At 42.6% G+C, this 21,594-nt stretch overlaps 2 protein-coding genes across 11 annotated transcripts in view; both read left to right on the top strand.

The window, feature by feature from the left end:
- Positions 1–10,008, top strand: part of RC3H2 (ring finger and CCCH-type domains 2) — a 31,119-nt gene extending 21,111 nt beyond the window's left edge. For 3 of the 9 annotated variants that reach the window (XM_086625317.1, XM_086625318.1, XM_086625316.1), the window contains 7 exons: positions 546–759; positions 917–1,001; positions 1,531–1,612; positions 1,995–2,129; positions 2,686–2,793; positions 3,877–4,025; positions 4,637–10,008. In XM_086625317.1, coding sequence (XP_086481443.1) covers positions 546–759; positions 917–1,001; positions 1,531–1,612; positions 1,995–2,129; positions 2,686–2,793; positions 3,877–4,025; positions 4,637–4,835 — 972 coding nt within the window. In that variant the 3' untranslated portion in view covers positions 4,836–10,008. Of the gene's footprint in view, positions 1–545; positions 760–916; positions 1,002–1,530; positions 1,613–1,994; positions 2,142–2,685; positions 2,794–3,876; positions 4,026–4,636 lie in introns of those variants that run through there. The other 6 variants (XM_086625322.1, XM_009987018.2, XM_086625319.1 and 3 more) reach the window with 5 other exon arrangements.
- A 119-nt stretch (positions 10,009–10,127) lies between these two features.
- On the top strand, positions 10,128–15,165 carry PDCL (phosducin like). Of its 2 annotated transcripts, none has more exons than XM_086625258.1 (5): positions 10,128–10,155; positions 11,562–11,605; positions 12,052–12,226; positions 13,172–13,353; positions 14,412–15,165. In XM_086625258.1, exons 3-5 carry the CDS (start codon positions 12,058–12,060, stop codon positions 14,961–14,963), a joined length of 903 nt encoding a protein of 300 aa, XP_086481384.1. In that variant the 5' UTR covers positions 10,128–10,155; positions 11,562–11,605; positions 12,052–12,057; the 3' UTR covers positions 14,964–15,165. The 2 variants fall into 2 exon arrangements, with proteins under 2 accessions (XP_086481384.1, XP_086481385.1); XM_086625259.1 differs by lacking the exon at positions 10,128–10,155 and adding an exon at positions 10,524–10,541.
- The last annotated feature ends 6,429 nt before the right edge of the window (positions 15,166–21,594 follow it).

Raw genomic sequence — 21,594 nt, 5'->3', positions numbered from 1 at the left:
CTTGGTTAGAAGGCACATTCAGTTTAATGCCAACAAATCTGTGAAAATAAGATACAACTTATTTTTTATCACCCAATTTCCATTTGAGGAAAAAAAAATAAGCAAACTGAAAGACTTTATAGAACAAAAAATACATAGTATGAATCACAAAATACAGCTTACCTCTGGAGAGTTAAGAGCTCGTGCTTTTTGGAGATGTTCTGCTCTATAGTGTAGCAGGTTACCTTTATGTTCTATGAAACAAGTGTAACCAAACCTCATCTCACTGATACTGCCTCCTTCAAGTATAGGAAGGGCTTCTGAAGGACCTTAAAGCATACTGCAACTTTTTCTACCTGGAAACACAAGCTTGGAAGAGCAAAATTGTTTCTTCTGGCTCTGGCAATAGCTTTCTCATGGTCAGTTTGCTATTAAAGGGCAATAGTTAAATCAACGAGGCTCATCTTGGCTCTGTATTCAGCAGCAATACTCAAAGTTATTGGCCAGCTGAAGAATCTGAATAACTTCAAATGAGTCCATGTATCTTCTGTCTCCTAAATCTGTAGGATTTGGACAGTGGGGATGTTAAAAGGAGAGTGCATTTATTTGAAACTCAGAGAAGGGCAAAGGAAGAAGATCCTATAATCCCATTTAGTGATGGACCGATCATCTCCAAGTGGGGTGCAATCTCCAGGTCATCCCGCACAGGTTATCACACGACAGATCCTATTCAGGCCACTGCTTCCCAAGGAAGTGCTACTAAGCCCATCAGTGTATCAGGTACAAGTACAGCCTTCATATGACAATACAGCATAAATCATGAGCATTTCATCCTATTCTTGCTCACCAAAGTGATGAAGGTGCAGAGAGCTAAAATACCTGTATATCCCCCTTTAAGAACAGAGAAGATAACGAAGAGCATCTTAATTTGTTTCAGATTACGTCCCTTATGTCAATGCTGTCGACTCCAGATGGAGTGCCTATGGCTCGGATTCTGCTTCGTCAGCACGTTACGCAGAACGGTATGGCCTGCTTCTCTGTGTTTGGTTAAAAGCATTTTCTATAGCTTGCTGTTCTTCAAAATATTGAATACGGGGGGGAAAATTCTGCAACTATTAATAGACGTTCTTAATTTTAAAGTAAAAGGGGTTTTTTTTCCTGTCCATCATAAAGCCTTCGAAAAACTAGGTTAAAAGTTGTGTAGTTGCTTATACTTAAGGCAGCTAATAATAGCAATTACTAGCGACATATCCCTTGAGAGACTGAAGAATTAGAGTCAGGTGCTGCCACGCTGTTGTGTCAAAATCTGCCATCTTGAGTAGTTTCTCTCAAGTCTTTCCTGCCACATCGTACCCATGTGTAAAATAAGGATGTTTGCTTTGTGTAATGCCTTGGGGTATCATGAGCCCCAATGGAGATGAAGAGCGTGTTATCGTGGTCATGTCGTTTCTGTCTGCATATCTAACATTGATAGACTAATGTAAAGTTTATGAGACCTTTGGTTTAGAGAACTTGTTTTTAATTCTTCATTTTGCCTCCGTTCTCTTAAAGGGACAGGTTCATAGTTACAGATTTGTCTGGTCACAGAAAGCATTCCAGCACCGGAGATCTATTGAGTATTGAATTACAGCAGGTAAGATCAGTTTGGAAAAAAAAAAAAAGCTATTTAGTGAAGTGATTTAAAATAAATTTTCTTAGTGTAGCCTACAGAAAATGATACAATTGACAAAATGATCAATAAGGTTAACTAGACCTAGCAGGGCAGTTCTTAGTATGATGCGTAGGGGCTGCTAGTATGAGCTGTTCCATCAACATCAGTAAGGCTATTTTTGGGAGAAAGTGGTGGGCCTGATACATGTCAGCAAGTGCAGAACAAAATAACTGCTGTGCGTTAAAGGGATGCAGAGTTACCCATCTAGCAGGAGAACTGTTCTTTTTGTGAGCTAGTTGATTTTGCCACTTGACAATACGTAGTTCAAGTGTAGTTATTGGTAACGGTATGTTTCTTTCCACAGGCCAAAAGTAACTCATTATTACTTCAGAGAGAAGCAAATGCACTAGCCATGCAACAGAAGTGGAATTCTCTAGATGAAGGCAGTCGTCTTACCTTAAATCTTTTAAGCAAGGAAATTGATTTGAGGAATGGTGAGGTAAAGAAAGGGGTAATTGGGATGAAAGAAATCTTTTGAGTTTTTTTATATATACATAAGTGCATGCATTTTAGCTGAGAGTTCAAACTCTTGGTTTCAACATTCCCAAATATTTATAATGTATTCTGTGCAAGTTAAGTCATTGTTGTTGCACCCAGTTATTTCCCTGAGATCAAGCAGGTGCACCTGCTATGCTGCTGCTCCAGTCGTCCATTTACAAAATGGGAAGAAAGTAACAATCTTTTCATGCAATCATTGCTCTTCATTCTACTTGTACATGTTATAAATGTAAACATTCTACCAATGGACTCTACTGAAGCTTCTACTTCAGTATTCGTTTTAGCTCTGTTTCAGTACTTTAATGTGATTAGATTTAGCTTGGTATCCTATGTTGCCTGTGCCTGACGTTCTATTTGTGTCTGACTAGCTCTTTTGTATTGTAGAAATGTTGTGTCTTAGAAATGCATCTTCTGTTTCCACTTCAATAGCTGAGTGTTGTGTGAAGCAGTTGAAAAGCCAACTTGATATTTACAGAACATATTAATTCTGTTTATAGACTGATTATACTGAAGACTGTGCAGACACAAAGCCAGATCGAGACATCGAATTGGAGCTGTCAGCCCTTGATACAGACGAGCCTGATGGGCAAGGTGAACAAATAGAAGTACGTATAAAAATCTGTGTGTCTGAAGGGCTCACTCGTTCATGAGTTATGAAATCCTTTCATTAGTTATTAAAAAACTTAAAATTTATTTGTGAATTAGTAGATTCTTTTGATAGCAAAGCCGTTTGGTTTTAGTCTTTGTAGGGCTATCAAACATTTGCCTGCTGTTAACACTAGGGGTCTCATACTTCTCATGCAGATACCTGGCAGTGAATATTACCAAAGTTGAAAACAGCTCACTCTGTTTTGTTGTAGCTTTCATCTTTTTGCTCTTTGTCTTTTGATAGAATAGTAATGATGGGGAGTCCACTCCTTTCCCCTTCCCCTCCAGTGTTGAAACTGTAGTTAAGAATGTTTTGCGTTGAAGTTTACGTTTAAATGTGATCATTTAATTTAAACTCTGTGCTCACCTGATTATTATAATAGTGAAGTAATTTAAATTATTGTAATCCAGTGTTCTTTCATTTTCACTACTACTTCATTGTTTCTAATTCTCTGCATCTACCCCAGTTTCTTCTGTGCTGTTTTCTTCTTTACTGTGCAGTCATAAAACATTCTGGTGTTCATGCCAGACATTAGGATCAACTATCCTTTTTTTAAAGCATCGTACGCTTAAATTAAGGTTCTTGTCTGGAACATACTCTAAATACATTCCAGTACTGGCTTACAGTACTGGCTACAGCTTTTGTTTGCTCTGCCTGTGGTATGTGATGCAGTACTGTAGTATGAATTATGACTTGCCCTTACATGAATGGAGGGACCTTCATCTTCTGCTTTTCCTCTACCTCTAATTATTGAAACAGCTCTCACTGTCTTTATTGCCTCCTTCGTATCTCACCTCATAAACCCTTTTTTAGAAACTGATGTTTACACTGCTCTTGTCATTCACTGCCATCTTTGAATAATTGTTTTTTTCCTTTTTCCTATAGTAAAATGTGATAGATATTCCAATAGTATGAAATAAAAATAAGGAGTCTTATGACGAGACTCCCATTTCCATCAGCTTTATATAGTGGAACATAACAGGAAAACTTAAAGCTGGTAGCAACAGTATTGATGGACGTTTCTCCTTTTCTCCTGTAGGAGATTCTGGATATACAGCTAGGTATTAGTTCTCAAGATGATCAGCTGCTCAATGGAACAACTGTAGAGAATGGGCATCCGCTAAAGCAGCACCAGAAAGAATCTATGGAACAGAAGAGACAAAGTTTAGGTGAAGACCTTGTGATTCTGTGAGTGTTAGACAAAACAGCAGTGTCTGCCAGTGTTAGACAAACAGCAGCATCAGAATAGCTGAAGTGTGATTGTTTAAGGGTGAACTCCATACCTGCTCAGACTTGGATTAGACATCTGCATTGTGTATATGTGGTGAAGTGAGAAGAACCTGTTAAGAAATAGAATTAGGTCACAAATACAAAAGTCACAGGATGGTACCGTTGTTCATTTGCGTTGTTGTAATTGTATATACTGAAACGTGTCACAGCTGTTAAAAATACCTTTCACATTCAGTAAGCAAAAAATGCAAAGTATTTTTATAGGTAACAGAAATTAAGAAAAACTTCAAAAGGTTAAATGTGATACTGTTTGCACAAATCTCTGTTGAGAGGTAGTTTTAAAATACACTATTTTAGGTTTGTATGTTCTGTAGTGTTTCATGTGCAATGCAGCCTTTGAAAATGAGGCAGACTGCATTTAACATCTTGAGCGTACCGTTCCATAGTAAGATGTTTAGCCTGTTGCTAAAAATGAGTTTATGTCAGTATTTATTTAATGCACACAATTCAGTTCCGGATACTTGTGCATGTACTCGTTTAATATTTGTGTAACTTATTTTTCTCCTCAGGGAGGAGCAGAAAACAATCCTGCCCGTAACTTCTTGCTTCAGTCAGCCGATCACAACATCTGTTAGCAATGCAAGCTGCCTGCCCATCAGCACATCAGTCAGTGTTGGCAGCCTCATTTTGAAAACTGCTCACATTATGTCTGAGGATAAAAACGACTTTTTAAAGCCTGTTGCAAATGGCAGGATGGTTAACAGCTGAAAGGCATTCATCTTTCCAGCTTGTGACCACACCATGGAAGCATTTACACTAGCTTTTTATATATATAAGATATATTATATAATGTATATTTTTTTTAAAAAAAATAATATTGGGGTCATGCATTTCCTGTGGACTCTTTGATACTTCAAGCCCCTCTCGCATTAGCATTCTGAAGAAAAAAAAAAACTTACTTTACTAGAGTAAGGCGTTCACTTTCCACAAATGAATGGAATTTGGACATTGTTTTACTTAAGCTTAAAGCAGCTTTTTATGAGTTTGTAGCAATCCGGTGCGGTATCTGAGCCATTCTTGTTTAAAATGGCTTCTGTAGAAAACTAACAACTCAGTTATTTAAACTAGCAGGATCCTACGATGATACATCTAGTGAAAGGAAGACTAACTTATTTGTCTCTATTTTGTTTCATGAGAGAAGAACTCGTGTCTTGTTGCAGCTGCTTTTTCTTTAGTTGTGGAACTTTGCATGGAGTATTGTTTCCTGTTTGAAGAGTGAGAGGTGGAGATTTGGACTTGAGACTTTTACAGGGTTAACACGCCGTTAGCTTTGCACTGCTACGTTATTTGCAGGTCTGTGGTGCAGTGCTTTGCTGCAGCTTTTTTTTTTTTCTCCAGTTTTCCCCCCAGTTTCTGCTTTAGTACTGTAGAGACACATACACAGGCTACTTGTCCAAGTAAAGTTATCAGAAGTAAACCAAGTGCCTAAGTCCTCCAGCTAATGTACTAGGTATTGATTTCCCCAAGTTACATGCGGAACAATTTTGAACCATTTTGAGAGGTTATGCACTAATGTAAGAGCAGTTTTGGTTTTTCTTTTTTTTTTTCTTCTTTTTTATTAATAGTTCTCCACTTGGAGATTATAGAATCCAGATGACTTGGCAAAAAGTATCAGGTGCTCTTGGCTTTCCTTTGAAAACCCTGTATGTAGTGTTTGCACTGACTAACAAGATGGTATTGCTGGTTTTGTACTGTTTTGTTTTTAATTTAAACTAAATATTGGGAATTTAAGGCAGTTGTATTACCTTTGTTAAATGTTGTTAATCATGATTTTGTATTCAGGTTTAATTTTTGCTTGTTCAGTGGCAACTTATTTTCAAAGACCTTGAAAATACAATAATAGAGCATTATCTGACCTTCAGAGTACTGAAAAGTGTATGAATTTATGCCCTGTTAAGATGTGATTGAGAATCATAGTAGACATGTCAACTGAAAATTGATTTTCATAAATACACATGAACTAGAGCCCTGGGCATGTTTTTTTGAGAAGCTTAAAAATCCACTTTATATTTTTCTTCTGGAAAAGAAAGCAGGACTCTCCCTCCTGATGATTACTGTCTTCTTGTTTGTCCTCTTACTTTTCTTTGTGACAAGTTTTACATTTTTTTTTTTTATGTTTTTATTAACTTCTGTGAAGTTGTTTACGCTGAAAATTGTACTGGAATATTTTAAGCCAAGCTGATCTTTCACCAGGTGTACTGCATGTAAGGGCTTTTCCTGCTAGCAAAATGCTTAAAGAGGATCATGTTACTGGTCGTCTGAGTTGTTATTTTACAAAATCACAGCTATGTGGTCGGGTAAGATTTTGATAACTGTTTTGTGCACGCTTCTGGGGGGTGGGGGTTGGCATTTCCCTGAGGGTTACTGATTAGACTAAGTAAATATTGGTGTTTGATATCTCTCCTAATGAACCTGTCCATGAAATAATTATGTTGTAAATACATACCTGAAAATCCAAGCGTTAGTTTTGATATTCTGGTGTCAGTATGGAAGATCTTACACATCTATTTAATACTCAAATGTAAAGGAATGTATGTAGAAAAACAGTCAAGTAGTCTTTTCTTAGTTTCCTTTGGCTGTTTCTGTACCTTCCTGTAGCCAGTGCCACCTCGTAGCTAGGATTAGACTGATGCTTTGTTTCACTTGCAACTCGAAGTGAATGGACCCAAGAACCAGACCACCTTTGTCACCTTAACTTATTTCCTATTGATGTTAACTTTAACTTAGAATGTTAGACATAAATATGATTGTTGTATATTTTATACCAAGACCATTCTGTAAATATGAATTTCTATTACTTTTGAAGTGCTTCTGAGATACTATTATTTGCTGTACAATGTAATTCCAAAACAGATATGCAAACAAGTATGTCTCTTTCATGGATATTTAAACAGTGAGATCTTCCATGTTGAAGGTGATGTAATTTTTTTAAAAGATTTTTAAATTTTAAATTGCTATTTTGTTACAAAAATAGAGAAAATATAAAGGTTCGAGAAGTCCTTATTTGCCCTCAGGGAAAGAGCCCTCTGTGCACCAGAACTCCACAGAACATCTTCAGCATGATCTGAGGGTGAATATATACTACATAAATTGATTGTGTATTTACCTTAACTTTTTAATTTTAAAATTGCAATTTTAAAAACTTGGTTGTGCTCTGCTGGAGGGGGATTGGGATAAGCTGCTTACACACATTTGCCTGTTTGTCCAGTGAAATTACATGAGCCTAACATATTCCTGCCAACCACATTGGCCTATTTAAGAACAAGTATATCTATATACTCTTGTCTGCAGCAGGAGCTCCCGTGGTATAGCAGTTCTCTAGGATGACCATACACTTGATATGGAAAGCTGGTTCTTAACTAAGCTAGGGTTTTTTAGTTGAATTTTTAATATATAGAATGACAGGCAAAAGAATCATTTGGGGGTTTTAACAGCATGCCAGCTTTGTCTTGCGGTTTTAACACTGGCTCTGTGGTTTTTGCCATGAAACTGTGCCCTCCAGTGCCCTGACAAGGAGAAGCTACAGGTGGGAACCTAGTTCTGGCTTTCTTCTTTGGTGAAGTTTCAGCCCCTGACCCTATACAAGCAAGTATGTATTCATTTGTCTAGTTGTAAATCAGGTGCCTTTGGGCTACGGAAGGGCTTGTTTGCTGACACAGAGTGACTTATTTTTGTGTGAGTAGCAGTGATTCCCACGTAGGTTTTGGCCTAACTTACCTGTGCTGTCAGAAAAAAAGGCCCATAGCAGATTGGGGAAAGAGATTGGCTCTTTTGCTTTGCTTGGACAAGCATTTGGGGTTTTTTGATTTGGGGTTTTTGGTTTTTTTTCCCCGGTAGGGGTACAGCAGGGATTTCACATGCAAGAGAGACAGGAATTATTAGTATCTAAGTTGATTGTGTTGCCTCACTACCTGGATTCATTCCTTGGTTTGCCTCATTTTCCACATAGGTCTTAATAGAGACTGATGCTTGTGCTGGGAGAATGCTTGTGTGAGAAAGTAATTAATCTGTACATTCTTAACATATAGCAGAGTGATTGCCCTGCTACTGATATTTTGTTCCTGTAAACAGGTGACAAGAAATGAATCTTAGCGTTTATGCAGATTTTGCATTGTAGAATGTATACTAGACCCTTCAAAGGAAAGGTTAGACTCTTTGCAAAGCAAACTGGCATTGGTTCTTGGTAGTCTAGTACAGGGACACTAAAGTTTGGCATTTAATTTAGGAAAAAAAGTTGTACGCAGCTGATTATGTTAAATAAGCTCTTAATTGCGCTTTGTAGAAGTCTAATTTGGAAGGTTTTAGTGCTTTGATAACACAATTGAAATTTTAATTTATCCTGTACTCAAGAGCTGAATGCTGTTCTTGTATAATAGTGTACTAGGCTGGATGAGGTACAAAATAATGCACGGTGGTCAGAAACAGCTGAGGAAAGAACGCTTAAAATAACTCGATCTAAACTCAGAATAGTTCCAAACATTGGTTTTGTTTGCTTTTTTGAAAGCACAAGTTGTACCTGTTGCTGTACATAGACACTGTATGCCAGCAGCTCCTCGATCATACTTGTGAACGGACTTCGTTATTATTAGACTGTTAATAAAGGAAGACGTTGAATTTGAGAGTGTAACACAATGAGAAATGACCAGATTTTCTATAGTACGTAAAAGTCCATTCTTTACGTTGTAGTTTAATCCCTCTGTTCAGAAATTCCCTCTCCGCGAGGGACCTCTTCTGCAAGCAGAATACAAGAAATGTGCTTTTGAAATGACCCGATTTTCCGGTATAAATGAACAGCTGACTTTGGCAGTGGTCATCACCGTGTCTCTCTTTGCTGGCAAGGGAGCACGACAAGGAAAAAAAATAAAATTAAAAAAAAACCACACACACACAAAAAACACAACCCAAGCTGTCAGTGAGGAAATAAACCAAATCAGAATAATAAAAATGACCAATACCTGAACGTAGTATTGCACCCTGGTATTTAAGGAGGATGCTTGTGGAAGCTTTTAATTGCTCAAGGTTTTGCTGCAAAAGCTGGAACAAACCAGAGCCTGGCTGCGTTTATTCCTGCCGAAAGCCAAGGTCATTTGCACATAGCCCATGGATTTACCCGGAGTAGCTCTCAGTTAACCCGAGGCATGGAAGTGCATGCATTTTCTTAGCTGGGCAAACAAGTACATTATACGGTAGTTGTGATACAACACGTGGCTTTTATTTGTACTGCACATACCCACTGTACAGCCACTCAGAAGTATTGTGGTTAGCTTGCAGCATCTGCTGTCCGCATTTATACTGTTTACTGCGTATTCTTTTCCCTGGAAGTTTTAAAGAAAATTTTTTTTTTCTTGTTGCATTGATTACATTTTATAAATTTGCTTAGCTGGAAAGTTTGGGAAAAGAGGCCTGTTTGTCAATTGTACAACCGATTGTGAAGCTCTAGTGTGAATATTTTTACGTCTGTATTAGACATTTTCTTTGCAAATCTATTGTTCGATTGAAATGTAAATGAAATAAAAGATGGTGTACACCCATCATGTATAAAGCAGGCACCATCGCTACGATGGATTTAATGCTCATTTTTATGGCGCATTCTCAGCTTCTATTTAAAACTATAATTTAAAATAAAAAAAAAAAATCTGTAAAATGAAATGGGGATATATGGGGGAGTAAATTCTATTCCGTTTATTTCGGTTCCGAGTTCCCAATGTTTCCCTTCGTGTTAGGAGTAGGGGGGCCCGGCGGGGCGCGCGTTTGCTGTAGCACTGAAGTGAAGCGGTTGTAGCGGTGGCTGGTCGCGGAGTAGAGCATCCCGGTTTTTTCGGTGTTTGAGAGACGTAATGGAAGAAGTTTGCAGTATTGACATGTATTTGCATGCACGAATAAAAATTATTTGTCCACCTTAACTGCCTCTTTGCCTTCAAACGGGGGCGGGGGGGGGGGGGGGGCCGCTGTCTCCGCCCCGGGCGCGGCGGGGCCGCCTCCTTCCCGGCGTGCCCCGCGCCGGCAGAGCGGCCCCGGACGGCGGCGGGTGAGGCGGCGGCGGCGGCGGGGCGGGGGGCGCGGCGGGGCCGGGCCGGTCTCGGAGCGCCGCTCGGGCGGGCTCGGGCCCCCGCAGCGGGCCGGGGCGGAGCGCGGCTGCCGGCTGGGCCCGAGGGCGGCGGGCACGGCCTAAGGCGGCGGCGGGGGGGCCGCCGGCGGGGGCGGGGTCGCGGGGAAGGAGGCGGGCGGCCCGCGGGGGCCGTGCGGGGCGGTCGCCCCGGCTGCTGCTGCTGCTGGAGCCGCTCGTTTTGCTCCGCGCCGCGCCGGGCCCGGGCGGAGCATCGCCTGAGAGACGCGGTGCGCGGTGGGCGCGGCGCTGCCATGTCGCTCCCAGCAGCGGTCTCGGTAATCCGCGGCCATCTGGCCAGCGTCTCGGTAATCCCGTTTTAACCCTTGCAGAACCCGCGGTGGGCGGCGGAAGCACCGGCAGCCCCGTTTTATCCCTGCGCTGCTCGCGGTGTCTTTGTCAAACGCGTTAATCGAGCTGATGGGTAGAGTCCTGCAGAGCGAAGTGTGAGCCCAAAGCAACCGATTTGCTTAAAATTGGCCTTTTTTTTCTTTTTAATGAAACTTTGCGGACGTTTAAACGTAGTCGATGCGTCGCAGGTCCGCAGCCACGTAGCTGACCTCAGTGGCACTCTTGTCCGCACCCTGTGCCCCTCACCCAGGAGAGAAGGGTGATTCTTGGGCGTTTTTCATCTCCGTCAGGATGAGATCCGACCAGCAGCTCTTCTAGAGGGCTGCGGAGGAAGGAGTCAGTGGAGAGGGAGCCCCAAAATCTTTAAGGTGCTCGGTGGTTCTTCAGCTTTCCATCACTTGGAAACATCTGATCTTCCTGCTCGCCTGATACGAGAGGCTTACACAGTCTGTAAATGCTGATGCTGTCAGTAGCTTTAGAGGATGGATTCTGTTAATTTATATTTAGCTGAAGATATTTTGGATTGAAAAAAATTTTGACTCGGGAAAAGCGAGGATTTTGGGGAGAGTTGCGATCACTTTTACCCCATGTCAGCATCTGACTTTCAGTGTTGCCCATACAAACAGGACACTGTTGACTTCTGTGAAGATGACCGATGTGGTCAATGGACAGGTGAAAAGAGGACAGACATGAAGATCTTTCTTTTTACGCGTTATTTCTTAGCCTGGAAGTGATGTTCATGAGATCGTAGCACTGTGTGCACTAAGGATTTGTATGTTCTGTCTCTGTACTTAGAAAGTATGTTTTCTGTGTTTGAGATTAACCTTTTCTATTAAACAGCAAAGGTGGTTACATTTTTTTTGAACTTTTTTCCTTGCATGTGTGATGTGATCTAATTGTGCTGACTTTCTGCAAAAGTATTTGTGCAATTATCTTTGACAATTTGAATTAATATAATCTGAAATTTCTTATTCCAGGTTTTAGCAGAAGCTTGTCTCTGAAAGACTGGAAAGGAAAAAAGGTCAGAATGTTTTAATTTGATTAATTACTTTGATCATTTTTCAGCTCAAATAATTGTTAAAATAATACAAATAATACTGGAAATTTAAATTTCTATAACTGGGAAATCAGTCTCCTGGAGCTGTCTGAGCGAAGCTGATAAGACTCCCAAGTCATGGTTAGAAAATTTGTTCTCCATGATTGAGAACACACAGAAAGTGTTTCTGCACTAGTGAGCCTCAAAGCAGTTCTGTTCATAAAGGTTTTTAACTTAAGTTTGTGACTAAGAATTAACTTCTGTGACTGCCTGCACTGTAGGCTGTTTGATAGTGGGCTGTAAACTGTTCTTACGTGGCTAGAAAATGTCTCTGAGGAAGTAAAGGACTGTCATTATGCATTTGAAGTGCTATCAAGTGCAGCGTATTTGAGTAAGAGACACATTCCCTATTTTGTTAATTTATTTTTTAGAACATAATGACTACTTTGGATGATAAACTACTTGGTGAGAAGCTCCAATATTATTACAGCAGTAGTGAGGGAGAGGATGAAGACAGTGAGAAAGAAGATAAGGAGGGAGAGAGCACCATTCCTGACAGCGTTGGGGAAGTAGAGCTTAGCAGCGATGGCAGCGCGGTCAACACAGGTATCATCGTATCAAATTAATGGTTTTGTAAATACTTTGTTTATTGGAAAATTCGTGTTTCTCTAAAATGCATTTTTCAGAACGTCAGTCCTGTTCTTACATGTACTCAACTCAGAGAGAGAGAGTTTCCTGGCTATAATCTAATGTTATTTTTAATAGCCGTGTTCTTTACTTTAGTGTTTGACTTCTCTTCTGAGAGATGTTGGTGTTATACCTAAAGCAGTTAGGCTTTCCTGTAAGCTTTCCTGTAAGCCACACAGTTGTTAACCACCAGCAGTCCTAACGTAACAGCTGTAGGTGTTGAACAAGTACATGAGGAATAGACAAAGGCAGTGTTCTGTGCCACCACTGTCAAACACAGTACTGGTCTGTGTGGACTGTTGGTGTGATCCAGGGGGTATTTCTTTTGTTCCTATGAAGGACTCTCTCTGTGTTTTACGGTTTCGCTAAGAATGATGAAAAATCTTCTTCCTGCATGTGTTCACATCTTTCACCTGAAGGAAGAATGACAGAATTACAGTACTAAACTGGCGTACTTGGAGAGGACCTGAAAAAGTAACTCAGCAACAGGGTAACAGCAAGGTGCAGTCTGTAAGAATTAACACTGTTGTACGTCACAGAATGTACTTCTGTACAAGAGCATTGGCAAACTTAATTACACTTTCCCATCATTATTTTTGTTCTTACGAAAAGCTGTGCTAACAGTAGGGGAATTCTTCAGGGCTGGTGGTTCTATCTCAAGAGCACAGGCATTATCTTTGGGACAGTTTTGAGAGTAGCCTAGTTAGGTAAGCTCTTGTTTCATGTCACATTTTGCACAGTATGTAAAAAGTTTATGACAGGGCCACTAATTTACTGCTGATTTATAAATTATTACTTGAATTTTGAATTACAGGTGTAATTTTATTACCCTTTTATACCAAATGCCTACATATTTAATTTCAGGTCCCAAAGGAGTCATTAATGACTGGCGAAGATTTAAACAACTGGAGACGGAACAGCGGCAGGAGCAGCGCAGAGAAATGGAACGACTCATTAAAAAGTTATCTATGACATGTAGATCTCACTTAGATGAAGAAACTGATAAGCAGAAGCAGAAAGAGCTTCAGGAAAAAATCAATGGAAAGGTAGCATGGCACAAAGGAATTAAAATGCCACTTGAATGTTTAACATTTTCTGTTTCATCAGTTGTGTACACAAAGCACAAAGGAGTCCTTGTTCCATCAGTGGAGATCTCTTGTTTCTCCCTAGTGAACAGGAGCACGGCAGCGGAGTAAGAGGCACGCTGTAACTGTGTTTGACAGGTGTTGTCAACTTTAATTATTTTGCTCTTTAGTGGTATTCCAGGAGCATCACGTTTGCCTGTGTTAAGAAATAAGCAATTTAGCTGCTGTACCAAAGAAGTCCAAATCCTGTTCCTAGATTTCTCTTATCTATTTATCAAATAAGTCAACTTCAGGGAATTAACATGAAGAGTTGTACAGTGAACCTGTGAATACTACCTCCCATGCCTCAAACAAGAGTTTAGGAGTCCTGATTGATTTTGTATTTAATAAGTGGATAGTTCTAATGAACTGAACTGTATAACTAGCTCTTAGAGTCCTAGTCAGAGAAGTTACTAATTAGCACACAGTGTTTCTTGCTTTCAGATAATGAAAGTTGGCCACACTATCCTCTACCTTGAGTGATGCAAATATTTTCAACAAAGCAAGTGGACAGACAGGAAATACATAAAAATCCTGTTAACTTCAGTTCTACAGACAAGGTAGTGCATTTGGTTGCCAAAAAATGTTAATGGAAAAACTAAATGAAAAAGGTAGTGAGAAAGAAGCTAGACTTAGGTCAGGCACAGTATCCAGATCAGCGCTCATAGCTTAGTGAAGGCACGTAGCCACCATTAGCCTGAATTAAAGTGGGAGCGTGGAGCAGCCACTGGAGTTACTAGTGCAGCTTGTGGAACTAGAATACCCAAGGCTGAAATCGCCGTTCCCACTGGATGTGGTTTCTAATTAGATCAAAATGGAGTGTAGTACAGAGCGTGCTTGAGCCTTCGTGGGTTGCACTTTGCTGTTACTAAAGATGAGTGACCCACATTAATCCTCTTGATTTAAATTCTCATTAGGGAAGTGACCCATATAGTGATGGAGATTCTTTTTTTTTCATGTATCTTGTATGTGTTTTTTAGATGACATTACAAGAATACAACATGATTCACAATGGTGAAGATGATGAGGAATTTTTGCAGCGATACAGGAAGCAGCGAATGGAGGAGATGAGACAGCAGTTGTACAGTGGGCAGCAATTTAAACAGGTTTTTGAGATTACCAGTGGAGAAGCATTTTTGGACACAGTTGATAAAGAGCATAAGAGCACACTGATCATGATCCATATTTATGAAGATGATATCCCCGGCACCGAATCCCTGAATGGCTGTATGATCTGCCTGGCAGCTGAGTACCCAACAGTTAAATTTTGCAGAGTGAAGAGTTCACTCATTGGTGCCAGCACTCGCTTTACTAATAATGCTCTGCCAGCTCTGCTGATCTATAAGGCAGGTGAGCTCATTGGCAATTTTGTGCGAATCACTGACCAGCTCGGAGAAGATTTTTTTGCTGTAGACCTGGAGGCTTTTCTGCAGGAATGTGGTTTGCTGCCAGAAAAAGACCTAGTGCTCCTGACTTCTATACATAATCCATCTGCATGTTACAGCGAAGACAGTGATCTGGACATAGACTGAACCACTTACACCAAGCGGTCCGTAGGTGTAGTTGTACTGTGGGATGTTCTTGTGCTAGGGATTGTTCTCTTTCTTCCTTAGAGTGGGTATGTATTCTCCCACTTCGTGCACTTTGACTTCTGTTCATTAATTAAAAATTCATTTAAAATAAGGAATTCCTAACATTTTCTTAAATATATTCAATAAAGTACACACTGAAACAGTCTTGCTTTTATGCAATTCAAATATATTTTACTAAACATGAAGCTCTAACACAATTCAGCAAGTTTAGGAAATTGTATATTGTCATCTCTGTTCTCCAAATCACGCAGTTTTTTTTAAACATTTTGTTCTCAGATCAGCTGCGTATGGTCCGTCTCCCTACAGGTTTCCTGAAATGGTGTATGTGAACACCAGTTGGATTGAGATGTGGCCAGCTACTCACTAAGGCAAGAATTGAGGCTGCAAATAAATTTTTAAGCATTAAAGACTGTCATTAACCTGGAGCTGAACTGCTGCCAGTTAACAGTGCAGGTTCCTGTCTTCTGTTCGTCAATTTACAGTCTCCTTTTCGGAAGTACCTTCTTGTTCTAACACTTGACATCAAATTTGTGTTTCTTTCTCACAAATAACAACAGTCCCTGACTTGGTCATGAAAATTACCTTTTGGCTGGAAAGGGTTATTCTTTCTTTAACCTTTCCTGAGACTTAAATGAGAAATTCTTCCTTCAGATACAGCTCTTAGTACATTCTTGAGTTTTAAAATACCCACCCTTAGAGTTCATAGTAGTCACTCTATCAGAAAATGATGCCTGCCTCTTAAGAAAGGTGTAAAGAGCTCCAACATGGGTGCCGATGAGCATCAAGGAGAATTTTGTTGGCAAAATGCAGAACAAGGACTTGAATAGCCTCAGAATTTCATCTCTCTCTAAAATTAGGAAATCAGTGCTGAAGTTCATTTCTGTCTGCCTTCATATGGTCTGCCTCAGCTGGGTCGTCAGATGTTTGTTGAATATTGATAACCCCCGGACCTGAGAGCTGACTGGATGGCTTTGTGGGAAGCACCTTGAGCCAGCAGACAGGTCACTGATATGGGTGCTCAGCAGCAGGTCCCTTTTTTCACAGCTGATGCCCCTCTCTGCAGCTCAGTATCCATTTTCTGCACAGAGAGTTCAGCAGGATCAAAACCACCATGCAAACTGGCGTGGTTTCGCTCTGATGGCAGCTCTTTGGGAGCATGTTTGTCGTACCGCGCATCAGTGGCGTTCGTGAGCAAAGACATCTTGTGGGGTGGGGGTGAAACCTTATGGACACTGCAGTTTTTCCCTCCCTGCTCTGTAGGAGATAACAAAGGCCTCCTCAAAAGCATCACCACAGCTGTTTCAGTTGCCTGGTGACATTGACCTTAAAGTTCTCATCTTCCCCAAACCCACGGGGTGACTCCCACTTCTGGACACAGAACAAAATCCATCCAGCGCTGGCTGAGCCCGTTTGTCTCCTCATGGACACCTTTGCTACTGAGTGCAAGTGCCGTGTGTCGCGCTTCCCCCCTGCAGCACCTTTGTCATCACCATTTGTCAGTGGTTACGTTTTCATTAAGGTGTGTTTATTTTGCTCGTGCTCTACTTAATTCATAAATCAGATCATAATGTGGGGAAGTAATTTTCAGGGCTTCTAGTAGATGAAAGTTCTCACCTCCAGCAAGTCTGGTGCTACGTAGCCACGAGATAACCCGGGCAGCGACGGGAGCTGTCAGCAATTTGTAGTGAACGCCAAGTGTGAAAACCTGGATGATGCAGAGCGAGGTCAAGGCTTCACCAGCCAGATGATGGTGTGGCTGAATGGCTCAAACAACGTACCTGGCACAAACGAGCACGTTACTGAGTCGTCTTCTCCGTACTTAATTTGGAGTTACAACATGTTTGCTTTCTCACGCATTACTTCGCTTGTTACATTTTAATTCTGAGGAAAGTAGACTATCATTACCTAAATGTATGACCCAATGTAATGCTGTGTTTAATGATTAAATTTAATTGCAAGTTTTATGTAAGGCACTTTGGAACACCAGGAAGAAATGCAAATGTCTCTGTGTAAGCACTAGGGTTTTAGTAAGAATGGATCTTAGGCTAGAAAAAGAAGAATTTGTAATTGTATCTATTTGAACTGTGTTTTAGAAGTGTAAGCAGAAAAATAATTTGTAATTAAAAATTACTGAATTGGCACAAATTGTAGCTGTTTTAAGGAAACTGGCAGAAATCCAGGTTTTGAAATGTGGTGAGAGATTATTTCTTTTCATCTCAGAATTGCAGGAAAAAAAAAAACACCATGAAAGTTACATGAAATTAAGTGATTGAGCATGGATACCAGCATATTTAAGAAAAAAATCAAAGTAGCTGTAATTTATATTCAGGATGAGATCCAGTGCAGTGTGTCGTGCAGACAGGGTGCATATTAGCATCATAATAAAACCTGGCTTGGAGAGGGGATCGGGGGAGAGCTGACTACTTGAGTTGCTTTGAAGTTTTCTTTTTATAAAAAGTGCTTTTTCTTGCCCCTGTGGCTGCAAAACTGTGATAGGATCAAAACTCCTGCTGCTGTGTCGGATGGCCTGCAGCAAGGTGACTGCTGGCTGTTCATCTCCAGGGCTCAGGTATATGACAGATGGTTTACTGTGCCAATAGCAAAGAGGAAAAGGAAAAAAAAAGTCTGGATCCAATTAATCATTGATCTGGAAGAATGTAATAAGCACAAGGGAGAGAGGGGTAGAGAGAAGATGTGCTGTAATGCTGCTGCTTGTTCTCAGCACCAACAGGAAAAGAAGGGGAGGCTGGCAGCAGCTGGGAAGGGTCCCTGGCAGCACTGGGCTCTGCTGCTGATGCTTTTGTCTGTTCTTGAAGCTAAGTCCTTCCAAACTGACCAACTGGTAGTTGCTTGCCCTAAAACCCCAGCATTCTTCATGTGCATTAAACAATATAACAAAGTAAAACTAATTTAGAATAGGTTAGTTATTAATTTGTAAGCATCTCTCCTTCATCCAGTCAATACAAATAAAAACTGCAACCCGTACTAGCACTGTAGTTTTGGTTGAAGCGTTAAATTCTGCTTTATTTCTCTAATTTTAGATGTGGTCCTGACTGCAGATTAAGAATTGGGGTGTATTTATATATGAGGAGTAAAGTGAACATGAAATTGTACAAACACCTACATAAAATAAAACTGTTTTGAAACGTTCGACTTGGCATGAAGAGCATCAGGGTTTTCAGTTTGATCCATTGTACTCTGGCGCTGTCAGAACTTTTTTTAAATCCATGCATTCCTCCTAAATGGTTTGGTTTCAAATAAAGGATGCTTTTTAATTTTGTCAAAGACATTTCATCTGTCTTTTCTGGCACAGCAGCTTCCCCAGCACATAACATTGTTCTTGGCAGAAAGGTGAACGATTGTGATAGTGGTTTTCAGTAAAGCTGATCGGTTGTGATGGTGGTTTTTGGTAAAGCTGATCGGTTGTGATGGTGGTTTTTGGTACTGTGCTTTACTTTCTTAAATCTGTTCATTTCAGCTGGAGAAGAGAGCTCAGGAAGCGAGCAGCTGGTCCCGCACAGTAACGTTGGTGTTTGTCACCCTCAGATGTTCTGAGATGTTCACACTAGTTGTGTATCTAAAATATCACTGTAAGTTAACGCGTGGTTAAGATCTCACCAACAAGACCTCCTCCTACTGAGATGTTACATGCTCTGTCTTTGCTGTTTGTCCTTTTTTTTTTTGTCCCATTTTCTATCTACTGCTTCTCAAGCGTAGGACAAACGTGCAGACACGGCCCTTGTGGATTTGGCTCTTCCCACGGGTAGCAGCTCTCTGGTCGGTTGGTTTTGGCATCACCTTGGCTGCAGCCTGCTCTGGTTTATGGGATACACTCTTCGGATCAAGAAGGTACATGTACCAAGTCTAAGTCATCTCTGTGTCTGATTTTCATCTTCAAGAAGCAGGATAAATAGGAGTCGAAAATACGCTCGTTGGGTAGTTTGTGTTGCCTCTGGGAAATGGTTTGTTTTGGAAAAAGCCCACAGCAAAGAGGGCAGCCAGAAACAATGGTTTTTACAGGAGGGTGTAGTTCTGCCTTGGGAGAGAGGAGCGTAGAATCACCTGGGTTTGTTCTCGTTTAATGATGTTCCAATAAAAGCACAAGGAAGCGCAGACGGCTGCTCGGCGAGGGCAGGGAGGAGATCGTGGGGTGAGTTTATCTCGGGCTGACCTGGGTGCCAGGCAGGAGGGACAAGACTTAGAAAAGAGAAGTTTATACTGATTTTTTTGCCTCCAATCTACCTCTTCTTTCTAAAATGTTCAAACTGCGCCTTTGTTGAAAATCTGAACAAATGTTCCCGTGCAATCGCTGGCGTGACTCGCTGCCAAGGGACCCGCTGGGGTGGGCACGGGGGAGTCTGGTGACTTACTCAGACGGGGGATTGCTTTTCCATCCAGCCTCAAGACCCTACTTATTTTTGCCGCCGTGAGGTTTTAGATGACTTTCCAGTGCGGACCTTGGCGAGGAGTGGGGCTGGAGGGGTGCGGGCAGCCTAGGGAGGGAGCCCAGCGGCACCGCCTGCCCTCTGCCCTCTGGCTTTGCCGGAAAAAGCAGTGCAGCCAATTGATGGTCCTTGCTCTGGTCAGCAATAACCTCCTGCGCAGTGAATCACCGCTTCAGAGGTCACACAACCGCGGGCAGATGTTCGCGTCGGTGCTGCTCACGCCACACGAACGCAGGCAGCACCGTCCCCCTGTCCACGTCCGTCCCCGCGCGGTCAAGCTGCAGCTGGGCTCCTCGGAGGCACTTGTTTAGAAAATCAGGGGATGTTCTATGAGCTGTGTTTACTAAGAGCTTAAAGAGCATCTGGCAACGCTGCCTCTGCCCCGTCCCCAGTGCTCGCAGTGCCGGGAGCCCTCGCCCCGGTTGGGTGATGCTGGTGGATGCACCAGTCTTGATGCCGCGTTTAGACGCAAACTACTGTCTTCCCCCTTGGATGTGGCTGTGGCATTGTGGTGGACAAGGTGGTGGTGATGTGAGCAAGTTCTGCAAGAAGACAAGGCTGGATGGCAAGCAGAGAAATGGCAAGGGCTCGGCAGTGCTGGGCTGGGGGAAGCTCCACGTGCTGGGCTGCGGGTCCCCAAGCTTGTGGACAAGGAGGTTTCAAACGCGTGTTGGCTGCTGTGCCTGGGGCTGGTACCTGTCAGTCCTGCAAAGAAACTGTGTCAAAGCTTTTCCCGCCAGCAGAAGGGTGAGGCACAGGAGGGAGATGCTTCACTGTCCTGGACTGTGCCGTGTGGGCGCTGGCAGCACGACTGGCAGAGACATCAGGTTTGCCAGTGTCGGTGCAGCTGAGCTGGTTCCTGGTGAAACATCCCTCCTCGGAGGCAGAGAGCACCCAGGCAGCTCTCTGTGCCTGACAGGCTGTCCTGCGCTTATCGGTTGGGACCACAGCAGTGCTGGCGGCCTTTGATAGCTCCAAACAAAAGCAGGATGTTTGTGGTCTAACTGAAACGAGCCCAGCTTGTGCCTTTAGCCAGAGGCTGGAGGATGCTCAGGCTGGAGCAGCTCAGCGTGGGGCGAGCGCAGCCACACGCACGCTCTGCAACGGAGACCTGGGGTGCACAGACCCCGCTGGGGCTTTGTGACTCATTGGCCATCTTTGTTCGGTGTAGTGCTCCCCGTTGGCCGCCGTTTGCCTTGTTCTTGAGCGTCGCGTTGGCGGCTGAGCGAGGGAAGCACAGCCGGGGCCGTGGGCCTGGGGGTGGTCCCGGCAGAGGGTGCAGCCAGCAGTGGGGCAGACCCCACCGCTGCCACGTTAAAAGCTGTCGGTGGGCATCGATCATTTTGGTACCTGCGCACAGCGTCAGCACTGCGCGATGGCTTCCCACGCGGAGGGGCAGGGAAGGGGAAAGCTGGGAAAAGGAACCGTGGGATGGGAACTTTTCTTGGCTTGAACTCCGCGATTCTGCGCTACACGGTGCTGCGAGTGGTGCAGGGCAGCAGGACGGGGGTCTCTACGTGCCGCGCCGGCTGGGCAGGGCACGGGCAGCACGGGACCAGCCCAGGTAGGCACGCGGCTGTGCCTTCGTGGGTTGGGCCCACCTCTGCCTCCCTGTATGCCACTGGGAAACTAAAATCCTGATGATACCCTGGCAAAACCATCTCGCTTCTGAAGGGTTAAAGAGAGCGAGGGAGAAGGCTCTTCCCTTGGGAGTCTCCGCTTGCAGATGTTCCCTTGCTACAACATCCTCCTAATGCATCCCTTCATTAGGGACTCTTTAAATCTCCCTAGTTTAAAATTCCTGTAACACGTCCTTGTAACTGGTTTTATGATCGCCTGGAAGTGCATCACAACCCCCTCTTGAGGAATTTGAATCATGACATACTTGATTGATCACGGATAAATAATCAGCTGGGGTGACCAGAAATGATGGAAACTTGCAGGGCAGAAGGTGGGACATCACAGGACTGTTGCTCCCTCCCCAAACGGCCAACACCCCCATCTGTCCTCATCCCTCCCCAGGGAATGGCAACAGAGAGTATGGAGGGGACTGTGGCTACCTGGAGATATCTACTTGGAGACACCGCATCTGCTGTCCTCCTCACCTGCCTGGTGAGGGGCAGTGC

This window comes from Tauraco erythrolophus, chromosome 22 (assembly GCF_009769465.1).
Source record: "Tauraco erythrolophus isolate bTauEry1 chromosome 22, bTauEry1.pri, whole genome shotgun sequence".
Classification (NCBI taxonomy): domain Eukaryota; kingdom Metazoa; phylum Chordata; class Aves; order Musophagiformes; family Musophagidae; genus Tauraco; species Tauraco erythrolophus.
Note: the sequence above shows the minus strand (reverse complement) of the source record. Positions and strands in the feature narration are given on the sequence as shown.